The 13,558-nt window shown below is 42.3% G+C and overlaps 1 protein-coding gene across 2 annotated transcripts in view; it reads right to left on the reverse strand.

Annotated features, from left to right (window-relative positions):
• Positions 1–247: 247 nt before the first annotated feature.
• Positions 248–13,558, reverse strand: part of RET (ret proto-oncogene) — a 128,749-nt gene continuing 115,438 nt past the window's right edge. Inside the window, exons 17-20 of one of the 2 annotated variants that reach the window (XM_070751908.1) lie at positions 12,902–13,039; positions 7,924–8,023; positions 4,880–5,027; positions 248–2,598 (exon numbers count right to left, since the gene is read on the reverse strand). In XM_070751908.1, the coding sequence (XP_070608009.1) occupies positions 2,447–2,598; positions 4,880–5,027; positions 7,924–8,023; positions 12,902–13,039 (538 nt within the window). In that variant the 3' untranslated portion in view covers positions 248–2,446. Of the gene's footprint in view, positions 2,599–4,879; positions 5,028–6,363; positions 6,435–7,923; positions 8,024–12,901; positions 13,040–13,558 lie in introns of those variants that run through there. The other variant, XM_070751907.1, reaches the window with a different exon arrangement.

Below are 13,558 nucleotides of genomic sequence, written 5' to 3' on the forward strand. Positions count from 1 at the left end.
CCTAGCAGCGGAACTGTTATATCTTAAATATCCTCACTGAGCAAATGCCATTATCTCACATGCATGACTAGCTTGTAAAAATGAGACTTTATGTATAAAAAGACTGATTTGAAATATCAGTGCGTGGATTGTTTTCAAGCTGCGTAGGCGGGGAATAGAACATGGTCCAAAATGGACAATCCTCAATTGATTTTATTTCAATCATTACAGACTTCTGGCTCAACCCCCAAAGAATTATTAAAACTCAGACATTTACATATTTTTATTATCATTTGAGATGATTGCTTGTTACAGGATACTGACAGCTATCGGACATCTGTGTACACAGATACATTTTTTTCCCTTGTAAACACAAATGCATAATATAATAGTTTACAGAACAGAAATTGTCCTCCTGTTCTTTCATCTGAAAAAGTAGCTTATTTTGAAACCAACTGATCCTAAAGAGGTGTTTTCAGCCCTCTGCTGCGATTGTGTCTTTGGCAATCTGACTCATGATTTCTGGAATAATTGGAGCACGTAAAGGAAACGCACAAACTTACTCCGCTGAAACCTAAGAGGTGGGATGAGCAATGCTTTGGTATATTTTCTGAATATGCAGGAGTATCCCAAAAGGATAAAAATGTTGGAGTAACGTTCCAGCATCCTTTAGAAATCGTGAAAACGACGAACCAAACATAAAATAAAAACAGACAATCATGTAATGCGCTTTCTGTTACACGTTGCAAGGAATTCTCTGTAAAAAGTCAGCTTACTTCCGAAAACACTGCCAAAATTGAAAACATCACATCTGGTTTTAGCTTTAACTTTTTTTTGGAAAAAGACAACAACCTTAGAACATTTTTTTCAACACTGACAGAGGAGGAAGAAACACAAATATAGAGTAAAGATTAAATATGAGACAACGGGTGTGTACCGTATGCACACATTTCACACACAAACAGGAATCATATAAATTAAAACTTCTGTTGGGGCTAATAGCAGAATCAACACACACGTTCTGTTACCTTTGGTTCACAGAGTTGCTCGGAATGCCACCTTCCCCTTTCCAAGTGTGTGTCTCCATCACAACTGAACCGTTTGTGGTTATCAGTTAATAACTGTGGTTAACGTAACCAAGATTTCTGCTTTAACATGGTTCAGACTATAGAATAAGAAGAGGATGGGGTACCATCACGTGTCAATTCTTTACGACCAACAGTTAAGATTGTCTCTCAGAGTTATCTATCCCCGGGGTTTCAGATCTTCCAACAGTGAGATTTTCTGAAAAATCCTTGTTAATATTAACTAAAGACTGCAAACCGTGACGGTTTAAATGGAATTAAATGTGGAAGGCAGAAATTTATTCTAGGGAGTGGTAAGACTTGCAGATATGAATGGAGCATTTTGAAGTTTATTCGCCACGGTTAAGAGGGAATCTGTCCCGGATGGGTGGCAGAAATGAAACTTTTGATGAAAGAATATGGAGTAAAACTAAATTGGTTCTTTTTGTGCCAGTTTCAAAACATCTGGAGCCCACATTAAGATAACACAAAAAATGTGATGGAAAAACAAATTATATTGGGTGAGTATTCTGAGCTCAAGCCTCTATTCTATTTTCTAAGATATCAAAGTTTTCTATTGTGCTAACGGTAAGAACAATTTAACCCTGATTTTTTTTCCTTCTTTTTTTTCTTCAAAAAGAACACTTATTTTCCCCATAACCACAGAACAGTATATTACTACAGTTTTCCCAAATGTTTTTGGTCAGTTATCGCTCTCGATTCCAAACCAATTCCCTACGGCCAATTCAACGCTAACGCTTAACGTGAGATTAAGCTCAGGCATTTTTTGGGGAGGAGGAAAAAAAAGTAGTTCTTTCCCACTTTGTGCTTCTTGCTTTAATTTGCCTTTTTCTTAGCAACCACCACAGGGAACAGAAGTCGCTAGTGAAACCACAGGATTTCGCTCACCGCCCCCATAAAACCAGCCGTTCCAGGAATGCGACGTTATTCAGGACAGGAATTTCACCGGCTGCATCAAATCTAAACGAAATTCTTGGGAGGCAAAAAAGAAAAAAGTCTAAAATAGTTACGGGCATTTGCCAGAGAGGTCAAGGGTACTCAAAACGGCCACCATTGGACCACATCATTGTGACCATCATCTTAAGACTGTTTAAACCTCTTTGGACGCCATTTTTACGAGTTGGGACCAAAGTCTGCGACAGTGTTCATCAATCAGAGAGGGAAATGGGGAGGACGCATTTTAGAAAGATTGAAATGTTAAGTAAATTTCAAAAGTAAAGGGAACGTTTCCCCATCCTTGAAATTCCCATTTGCTTCAACCAGTTGCGGCTACTCAAAAGAACGAGCTGAGGTTACGGTCAACTCTCTGGACACGGGCAGGGTGGGGAGGGGGGCTCCTTCCTGCATTGGTTACCTTCCACCAAGTAACTGTTAACTATCAATCAAACTCTGTCCATAAATTTGGTCGCTGAGGGTGAAACCATCCAGTTAGCATAAACACTATCATTTGCATATCTTGAAAACACAGCCTTAGGCCCGGCGCTTCTGGCAAGTGGAACAGGGCTCTCTTCGGGCCAGTTCGGGTATGACATGCCTAAAAATGAAAACAGATAATTTTTTCTGCACCGAAGAACCAACACTTCATGTGCAGACAGTAAGGCCCTTGGCAAAACTCCCTTTGCAAATTGCAAGCCAAATGATTTTTTAAAAAAACACGACCCCTGCCCTCCCCAAGAAACTCAAATGCGTTTCCCAAGGAACCCAACGCTAAAACTCATCCCCCCCCCCCCAAAAAAAGGTACTACAGTAGTACCTCTAGATACGAGTTTAATTCATTCCAGAAGGGAGCTTGTATGTCGAACAACTCGTATCTGGAACAAATGGCTTTAGACTTTGCTTTTCCCCTCCAAGATAACAAGAAGCAAGGATTTTTGCGCCACCTAGTGGACGCTCGGCTCGTATCCCGAATTTGAGCTCGGGTCTCGAAAAGAAATTTCTCTCCCCTCGTGGCTCGTATCTTGGAATACTCGCATGTGGAGCAGCTCGTATCTAGAGGTACTACTGTATTTCAATGCAGCCTGCTAAAATGTTTGCTCTTTTTAAAAAAATTCGAGAATGTTATATTTTTAGGGGAATGCAAAAAACGCAAGAGCTTCTTGCAACTGAGGATTCCCGTGGCGTAAGCAACAATAAATCTCACAATTTGGAAGGGGGGGGGACTTTGAAAGTCTGTGCATGCATATTTTCGATCAAAGACACTGACGGACAAAGGAAGGAAGGAAGGAAGATTTATTTGTGTGTGTATGTGTTTATAGGCACCACATATAAATGCATATAAGTGTTTGAGAGCCTGGAATATACTCCATAAGGCCACCGAAATGGATATAAAACAAAACAATGGTTCTGGCTTTTTGTAAATGGCTTAATTTGATATTTGTCTTTTTTAAAAAAAGAAAAGAAAACATTTAACTTGTAAGGTGCTCAGTGTGGTTTTGGAATTGGGCAGTGGCAATAATAGTACCCCGCACAATTCCTTGAACCCATCGAAGTCTAAGGCTCTTGCAAATGAAATACCAAATCAAGATTCTGGGATCTAATCGTGCCCGTTGGAAATATTAAATCAAGTTTCTGGGATCTAATCGTGCCCGTTGGAAATATTAAATCAAGTTTCTGGGATCTAATCATGCCCGTTGGAAATATTAAATCAAGATTCTGGAATCTAATCATGTCTGTTGGAAATATTAAATCAAGATTCTGGGGTCTAATCGTGCCCGTTGAAAAGAGCCACCGTTCCCACCCACTTCTATCCCCCCCAAAAATCCTGGATTTCAAAACAGGATCAACTTGGCATGAAAACTACTTTCAGAGCCCGACTTAACGAATTTAAGAATCGGGGCTCGGGGAATGAAGCCCCGTGAACGTGACAAATAAATTGAAAGGCATGGCTTCGATTGAAAGTCATTTCAAGGCCTTGACGGCAAATGCAACGTTTAATTAGGAGACCAAAAATGTAGGAGTTTTGGCAAGATTTGTCTTTACTGTCCATCTCACCACCACAATACCAAAGCACATTCCTTCTAAGACACTTGCAACCACATTCAAAACAGGGTGAAAAAGGTGAACATTTTCATGGGGGGGGAAAAAACACAAAACCCCAAAGCATGTGAAAACAGCAATGGTTGTTTTCGTGGGAACTGAGCCGTTCAGTTCCCCCAGACCCCTTATTCAGTAAGCAGGAATAACTGTACAGGAACATAATATATACAAGGCAACGTTTTTTTGATTGTGGACTCTATCCGAATCCAAAACGGGAGGCGGACTCTAAACGGTGAAGAGGACGAGCCAAACTTTTAAGCCGTAAAAAAAAAATGATTCTGTTTTTGGTAGAAGACACCACCTCCCCTTCAAAAAAAGGTTTCTTTAAAACCCCCCAAAAAGGGGTTTTAAATTCTCCGACCCGAGACATACACAAAAAGGATAATTTTAATTGGATATTTTTTAAATTCCCCTGAGAATGCTTCCCTGATTCTAGGATTTTTGTCTTTCTTAGACTACATATCTATATTCAGATATAGATATATATAAGGATAGGTTGCACGTTTTCACATCCTTTTAATTTTTTTTTTTTTGTTACTGTTGAACACAGCGGTCAAAGACGGCTAAAGGAACAGAGCTTGACAGAAATGAAGGAGGGGGTGGAAAGGAGAAGGGGAGGGGGGTGTTTAAAAACTTGCCAAGCAAAGTTTGATTGGTTTCATACCAACAAATAATACTCGAAAGGCATCACAGAGAGCAGTGAGGACAGTGGAGAAGAGAAAATCAGTTTTGGGAGGCTGTGTGTGGCTAGAATCTAGTAAATGCATGTGAAATTCTACCATAGAGTTTGTTTTCAATCCATGTGGAAGGTAGAGTTCGAGGGAGGGGGACATTATTACAGTCCACAAGAGGCATCTCTTCTTCCGAGAGTCCATCATCGTAAAGCAGAGAGTCTGAAGGAGTGGAAGCGGCCAGATCTAAATAGTCCTAAGCCAATAAAAGAGAAAGAAGGTTAAGGGCAGAGGCCTTCGGGGTCGCCGGTCAAGTCAAGTCGATCATCCCGAAGGACTCAAAGAAATGTCAGGTGCAAAGTAAGCAGATTCCACACAGATAAAAGATCAAGCTAACTACAGTGGTGCCTCTACTTACGAACTTAATTCGTTCCATGACCAGGTTCTTAAGTAGAAAAGTTTGTAAGAAGCAGCAATTTTTCCCATAGGAATCAATGTAAAAGCAAATAATGCGTGCGATTGGGGAAACCACAGGGAGGGTAGAGGCCCTGTTTCCTCCCAGGAGATTCCTAGAGAGGCCCCACGGAGGCTTCTCCCCACCTTTTCCAGCGCTGTTTCCTCCTAGGAGATTCCTAGAGAGGCCCCACGGAGGCTTCTCCCTGCCTTTTCCAGCCGTTTCCTCCCAGAAAATTCCTAGAGAGGCCCCACGGAGGCTTCTCCCCACCTTTTCCAGCGCTGTTTCCTCCCAGGAGATTCCTAGAGAGGCCCCACGGAGGCTTCTCCCTGCCTTTTCCGGTTACAATATCGGAGGCTCAGGTTTTTAAGTGCAAAATGGTTTTTCATAAGAGGCAAAAAAATGTGAACACCCGGTTCTTATCTGTTCACTTAGGAAGCAACACTGATTGACAATCAATTTCACATATTGTCAGCACATTCAACTTTGTACAGAAGAAAGTATTCAATGAGAATATTTCATAGGATGTGTTCTTTGAGTGTTCCCTTTATTTTTTTTTTAGCAGTGCATATTAGAATGAATACGGTCAAAAATAATTGTGTAAGACTAGCACCGTGTAAGTTACATATATGTTGTTTGTCTTACACTTTGGTTGCCATGGCACATGAAATTCCAGAATATTCACACTGTGTTTGATATACTTATATGTAAATAATAAAAACATATATATATATATATATATATATATATATATATATATATATATATATATATATATATATATATATATATATATATTTAAAAAGAATATTCATCATCTAGCAGCCTTGGAGACATATTTCCTTGGAATCAGTCCAATTCATGTTTCCTTAGATATCTGCTGAAGTTCTCCAGTTCCCTTCAACTTTAAGTCGTGTTCTTTGCCAACACGTTAACATCATGGTTCTGGCAATGAATTCCACAATCCAGCGTTAGATCTCTTTCAGGAGACCAGCTCATCAATTTGCTACGGAAGCCTCTCTGAATAATCCTTTGTCTGAAATTATGGAGATTGTTTTCTTCAGAAGCACTGAATTCATGCACATCTGGTTCTGCTGAAAATGGAAGGGGGAGATGAATAACCCATCTCTTCTCCAAGCAATTCATCTGCCTTCATTTGATCTTCATTTATTCCAGCGTTCGTGATGCTTTTCAGAAATGCATCATCCGCTAAAAGAGATGTCTGGAATAAGTTCTCAACTTTAGACGTCACATTACGTTATTCAATGCGTTTCTCCTTCCAAGATTGGAACGAGCCGCATTGGATCTTTAGATACCGGTTGATTTACTTATACAGTGGTACCTCTACCTAAGAACGCCTCTACTTACAAACTTTTCTAGCTAAGAACCGGGTGTTCAAGATTTTTTTTGCCTCTTCCCATTTTCTACTTACAAACCCGAGCCTCCGAAAGTGTAACCAGAAAAGGCAGGGAGAAGCCTCTGTGGGGCCTCTCTAGGAATCTCCTGGGAGGAAACAGGGCCGGAAAAGACAGGGAGAGGCCTCCATGGAGCCTCTCTGGGAATCTCCTGGGAGGAAACACGGCCGGAATAGACAGGGAGAAGCCTCTGTGGAGCCTCTATGGGAATCTCCTGGGAGGAAACAGGGCCAGAAAAGACAGGGAGAAGCCTCCGTGGGGCCTCTCTCGGAATCTCTTGGGAGGAAACAGGGCCAGAAAAGGTAGGGAGAAGCCTCTGTGGGGCCTCTCTAGGAATCTCCTGGCAGGAAACAGGGCCGGAATAGACAGGGAGAAGCCTCTGTGGAGCCTCTATGGGAATCTCCTGGGAGGAAACAGGGCCAGAAAAAACAGGGAGAAGCCTCCGTGGGGCCTCTCTCGGAATCTCCTGGAAGGAAACAGGTGGAAAAGAGGCCTCCGTAGAGCCTCTCTGGGAATCTCCTGGGAGGAAACAGGGGCGGAAAAGACAGGGATAAGCCCCCATGGGGCCTCTCTAGGAATCTCCTGGAAGGAAACAGGGCCTCCACCCTCCCTGTGGTTTCCCCAATCACAGGCATTATTTGCTTTTACATTGGTTCCTATGGGAAAAATTGCTTCTTCTTACAAACCTTTCTACTTAAGAACCTGGTCATGGAACAAATTAAGTAGAGGTATCACTGTATATGTCTACGGGCTACTGATATGGATTCAGTCTTCCATTCTTCTGAGGTCGTTAAAACAAGGAGCCAGATTGTTGGGAGAAATATGCTGGCTCTGTAAACCGCTTACAGAGAGCTGTAAAAGTACAGTGAATATAAGTGATATAGCTACGATACAGCCATTTTCAAACACCTGTTTCATGCTTCCAAAAGAGGCCCAAAGAGACGATACATTGTGCGGAATGGCCTTTATTTTGTGAAGCTGTGTTTATAGCTACGCTGCTTCCTTTAAATTGAACGGCGATATTGGATTGCTATCATCAGAACCGCACTCTACGGTTGTATCTGACCTCAAATGTTGCCTTAATCTAAATAACTGCAGTACGTCTGATCCCGTGTGATTAGCTAGGATTTTCTCCCTTCCTGCCTTTCAAATATCCTTTCTTTAAACCTCTCCTTGAACAGGCTCTCTTCAAAGGTGAGCAAAGGGGCTCCCAGGAGCAATGTAACCAATCACCTCCATCCATACCTACGTAGCTGTAGTAGTGGATTTTTTAAGGTTCTTACCCGGCTCTTGACCATCATTTTTTCTAATTCTTTACTGATCTCAGCAAACGTTGGCCTCTTATCTGGTTCCTGTTTCCAGCAGTGAAGCATCAGGTTATACCTTTAAGAAAACAAGCAAACTTTGAATCTTCAAATAGAAAGGAGGAAGGGCAGGAGGATGGAGGGGAGGGGCGGAGGAGGAGGAGGAGACCAGGAGGAATAATTCCTGGATTCCAACATTTCTACTTTGTTGGATTTGTGAAGATGGTACTGGGATCTGCTGGAATGGGGCACCTTATGAAATAAGCAATCACAAGTCTCCGTCCTATTTTATTTCAATTTTTTTAGGATAAATCCAATAGGTTTCTCCAACCCACGCAGAGAGGGGCGGCATACAAATTTAATAAATAAATAAATATACCAGTGAAGGGCTGCAAAATTTTTTACTACCCCACTGTGAGCATGGCTTATTTTGTAGGTGTGGCTTGCTGGCCATGTGACCAGGTGGGTGTGGCTTGACGATCATGTGACCAGGGGTGGCTTAAATGATGTGACTGGCTTAAAGATGGCCAACTTGACGTCACTCATGTCAAAGGTTAGGGTGCCTGGCCTCTCCTCGCCTCAAAGAGATACAATTTCCCTCTCTATTACTGAACATTCAAAATAGACTATTTAGTTCTATGTATACAGTGATCCCTTGATTTTCGCGGGTTCAAACTTCGCGAAACGGCTATACCACGATTTTTCAAAAAATATTAATTAAAAAATACTCCACGGTTTTTTTTCTATACCACGGTTTTTCCCACCCGATGACGTCATACGTCATCACCAAGACTCACTTCTCTCTCTCCTTTCTTTCCTGTCATTCTCTGCTTCAATCATTTTCTCGTTTCTCTTTTTTTCTCCCCTTTTTTCTATCATTTCTCTCTCTCTCTCTACCTTCCACTCTCCCCCCTCTTGCTCTCTCTCTCTCTCTCTTTCTCCCTCTCTCTCTCCCTCTCTGTGAGAACGCTTGCCCCGTCTTCTCCTGCAGCCCCTTCGCTGATAGCTGGGACGAAAGCGCTCTCAGCTAAGGGAATGTGAGAGGGGCGGAGCGGGGGATTCTCAAAGTGCTCAGAGCGGCTAGCGGCCAAATGAGGAGGATAAGAAACCGTAGCCGCCAGCGCTGCTGCAGGAGGACCTGTGTCCCAAGAAAGCCGGTGAGAGGGGTGGAGTGGGGCGGAGCGGCGAGGGGGCCGGAGGCACTTGGGTGGGGCAACATTCCAAACAATCTTTGCCGGCCTCCGCACTTTCGTCACTCTCCGCCCCCAACTTCAAGCCCGGCTCCTTGCGCGGCCTTGGAAAAGGATGCGTGGGGATAGTTTTTGGCTGTCCGTAGCCAAAAATAGTGTTTTTACTTCCGCATCTATACTTCGCGGAAATTCGACTTTCGTGGGCAGTCTGGGAACGCAACCCCCGCGAAAATCGAGGGATCACTGTATATGCCATATGTGTACATACATATTACACACAGGCACGCAAAAATATACATTACCTACTATATAAACTGTATGTGTATGTTCACACATACACATACACACAGCTCTTCTAAAGTTATACACATTCAACCTCATTTACTGCGATAGGAAAAACATACCCAAGAGCAACAGAAGGGAAAGAAATAAAAAAAATTCAATTTTTTTCTACTGGTTCTGCATTCCTGTCCAAAATTTTTCTACCGGTTCTGTATACTTGACCGAACCTGTAGGAGCCCATCACTGACATATGTGTAGATTGATGATAGGACTTTTGCTTAAATGCATTAATTCAATGAATGCCTACCCAAATCTTAAAATGTTGTGAAGAATATAAAAATAATGAAAATACAATTTTAAAAAAAATAAAATAAAAGGACTTCCTCTCTCGTCAGCCCTGTAGACCTACAATCTGTAGGTCTTCGAGAAAACTCCAAGGGAGATTCAACGCATATTTTTTTTCCTGCAAAAGGGCCACACATCTATTATTCTATTACAACGATTCAACTACTCTCCAAAGCACCTGAGGGTGGAACAAGAAGCAATGGGTGGAAACTAATCAAGGCGAGAAGCAGCTTAGAACTAAGGAGAAATTTCCTGACAGTTAGAACAATTAATCAATGGAACTACCTGCCTCCAGAAGTTGTGAATGCCCCAACACTGGAAGTTTTTAAGCAGATGTTGGATAACCATCTGTCTGAAGTAGTGTAGGGTTTCCAGGCCTAGGCAGGGGGTTGGACTAGAAGACCTCCAAGGTCCCTTCCATCTCCGTTGTTATTATTATTGTTATCTGTGCTACAAAATCCTGGATGGCCATTTCTGCATTCCTTCGTGTCAACCTAGTTCTCTTACATTTTGCAAGCCAAATGTGGCAGACCCTTTAATACAAGCAATAACAAGCCCTGGTTCTTACTGAAGAAGAGGACTGGGTAATATAATTATGGGTCAGGGTCTTAATATTTAAACCAGTGTTTTCCAACCATGAAATGTGCACACCTGTGGACCAGAACCATTTGGAATTCTCAACCACAGCCATCTTCAGCAACAGAATTAAAGTTTATCTTTAAAACTACCAGTAGAAGACAATGTTTGTAGCTGAGGACTGCCCACAAGATCATATGCTGCAACGTCCTGCCTGTGGGCGACTACTTCAGCTTCCACAACAACAACACAAGAGCACACAACAGATTTAAACTTAATATTAACCGCTCCAAACTTGACTGTAAAAAATATGACTTCAGTAACCGAGTTGTCGAAGTGTGGAACTCATTACTGGACTCCATAGTGTCATCCCCAAACCCCCAACACTTTACCCTTAGATCAGTGATTTTCAACCTTTTTTGAGCCACGGCACATTTTTTACATTTACGAAACCCTGGGGCACATTGAGCGGGGCGCGGGGGGGGGGGGGTGTAAAAAAAGTTTGGACAAAAAAATTATCTCTCTCTCCCTTCCTCTTTCTTTCTCTCCATCCCTCTTTCTTTCTCTTCCTTCCTCCCTCTTTTTTGCTCTTTTTCTCTCCCTCACCTCCCTCTATGTCTTTCTCTCTCTCTCCTTCCCTCCCTCTCTTTCTTTCTCTCTTGCTCTCTCTCTTGCTTTCTTTCTCTTGTTCTCTTTCTCTCTCTCTTTCTTTCTTTCTCTCTTGTTTTCTTTCTCTCTCACTCGTTCTTTCTCTTGCTTGCTTTCTCTCTCTCTCTTGCTTTCTTTCTTTCTCTTTTTTTCTCTCTCTGAGCTTCGCGGCACACCTGACCATGTCTCGCGGCACACTAGTGTGCCACGGCACACTGGTTGAAAAACACTGCCTTAGATTATCTACGGTTGACCTCTCCAGAGGTCAGTAAGGGGTGAGTACAAGTGCACTAGAGTGCCTTCCCTCCCCTGTCCTATTGCTCTCCTATATCTCCTACACCTTTCTTCTATTCCTATATCTCTTCTTCTATTCTTTCATTGATATGTTCTATTACTATATCTCTTCTTCTATTCTTTCATTGATATGTTCTATTACTATATCTTCTTTTCTATTCTTTCATTGATATGTTGTATTCCTATACCTTCTTTTCTATTATTTCTTAGATATATTTTACTATGAGTATCTCCTCTATAACCATCATGTATTTTACTATGTGTATATAGATATATACCCACTAAAACCCTCATTGTGTATTGGACAAAATGAATAAATAAATAAATAAACTTCTGGACTTCTGAACCTGTTTGTTTTCCTGAAGACATTTCATTACCAAACCAGGTAACATCTTCGGTGCACATCTTCAACTAGTGCCCTGAAGATATTAATTAGTTGTATAATAAAATGACCGCAAGAGAACAACCAAGTATAGAGAGTACCAAGGACTCCACATCTAGAAGTTGCTAAGATGAGGAAACTGAATTCGATGAACCGGTTAATCATCCTTCCTGTGCTTCACCAGACCTTCATCCCTTTGGGATTGTGGTTAAAATTTTAAAGGCTGTCCATGTTTGAGTGTCTCCTCAATGGGAAGGAAAATAATAACTCCTGCATCAGTGATGGCGAACCTATGGCACGGGTGCCAACAGGTGGCACATGGAGCCATATCTGCTGGTACGTGAGCTGTTGCCCTAGCTCAGCTCCAACGTGCATGTGTGTGCTGGCCAGCTGATTTTTGGCTCACACAGAGGCTCTGGGAGGGCATTTTTTGGCTTCCAGAGAGCGTCCGGGAGGATGGGGGAGGGCGTTTTTACCCTTCCCCAGCTCCACGGAAGCCTTTGGAGCCTGGGGAGGGTGAAACACCAGGCTACTGGGCCCACCAGAAGTTGGGAAAGAGGCAGAGGGCCTCCAGGGGGGCGGGGGAAGCTGCTTTTGCCCTCCCCAGGCATTGAATTATGGGTGTGGGCACTCACGCATGCACACCCATGCTCTTTCGACACCCAAGGGAAAAAAGGTTCACCATCCCTGTCCTAGACAGTTCAGGCATATACATGTTTCGTCCACAAATCAATAGAAGCCAAGAAGCTGTCAGTCATGTCGTGACACCATCACACAAACATAGAAACCATATGATTGGTGTCCTTGGTAGATGAAGTCATGATAAGGAACTGAAGGTCACCTGCTGACCTTTTGACCTCTTACGGACGACCGTGTTCATCCAATTTGCAGAAATCTAAGAGAAAAATAGCTGATTCCTGGGCTGGATATGATCCTTCTGATTAGCCCCCTAGATTGTCTGAGGTTACTTAGGAGCCGGGGTGGCGCAGCAGGTAGAGTGCTGTACTGCAGGCCACTGAAGCTGACTGTAGATCTGTAGGTCAGTGGTTCAAATCTCATCACCGGCTCAAGGTTGACTCAGCCTTCCATCCTTCCGAGGTGGGTAAAATGAGGAGCCGGATTGTGGGGGCAATAGCCTAGCTCTGTTAAAAAGTGCTATTGCTAACATGTTGTAAGCCGCCCTGAATCTAAGGAGAAAGGCGGCATAAAAATCGAATTAATAAAATAAATAAATACTTACATCTCCTCACTGCAGTTTTCGGGTTTCTCCATCCTGTAGCCTGTTTTTAAGAGGTTAAATAGCCTCTCGGGAGCAATTCCTGGATATGGGTTACCGCCAAGGGTCACAATTTCCCACAGCAGCACTCCAAATGACCATCTAAGGGGAAAAGAATAAAAACAAACCCAGAAGCAGTTATTGCTGCATACAAAGAAACTTGCACAATACCCCAAAAGAACTGAGGACTGACATATTTGAAGAGAAATTCTATTTTTCCCGTCAGCTTTCCGAATGTTCTTTCTTACAATCAGATATTGAGCTGCAAAGGACAAGCTGTAGCAAAATTTCATCAGAAACAGGGGCTTTTTGTAAAAGCAAAATACTGCATTTTATTGTACTGGATATAGAAGATATTTGACATTGTACTAAAAAGCGTATGAAGGGGAAAAAATTATACTGTTAAAAACGGGGCTTTTTGTGAGTCTGTTGAGCTTTTATAGAATCACAAATATAAGCAGCTTTTTTTAAAAAAAGTATATAATTTTGGCTCTCAGATAAATTTAGTAATCATCTCCTAAAGGACCCGTTGTACCTACCTGAACGGTCTTCTCGATGCACTGGAAGGAGAGTCCAACATGGGTAATATACCAATCCTATTGGTAGAGACTGAGTTATAAT

The sequence above is a fragment of the Erythrolamprus reginae genome, chromosome 5 (genome assembly GCF_031021105.1).
Source record: "Erythrolamprus reginae isolate rEryReg1 chromosome 5, rEryReg1.hap1, whole genome shotgun sequence".
NCBI classification, from domain to species: domain Eukaryota; kingdom Metazoa; phylum Chordata; class Lepidosauria; order Squamata; family Dipsadidae; genus Erythrolamprus; species Erythrolamprus reginae.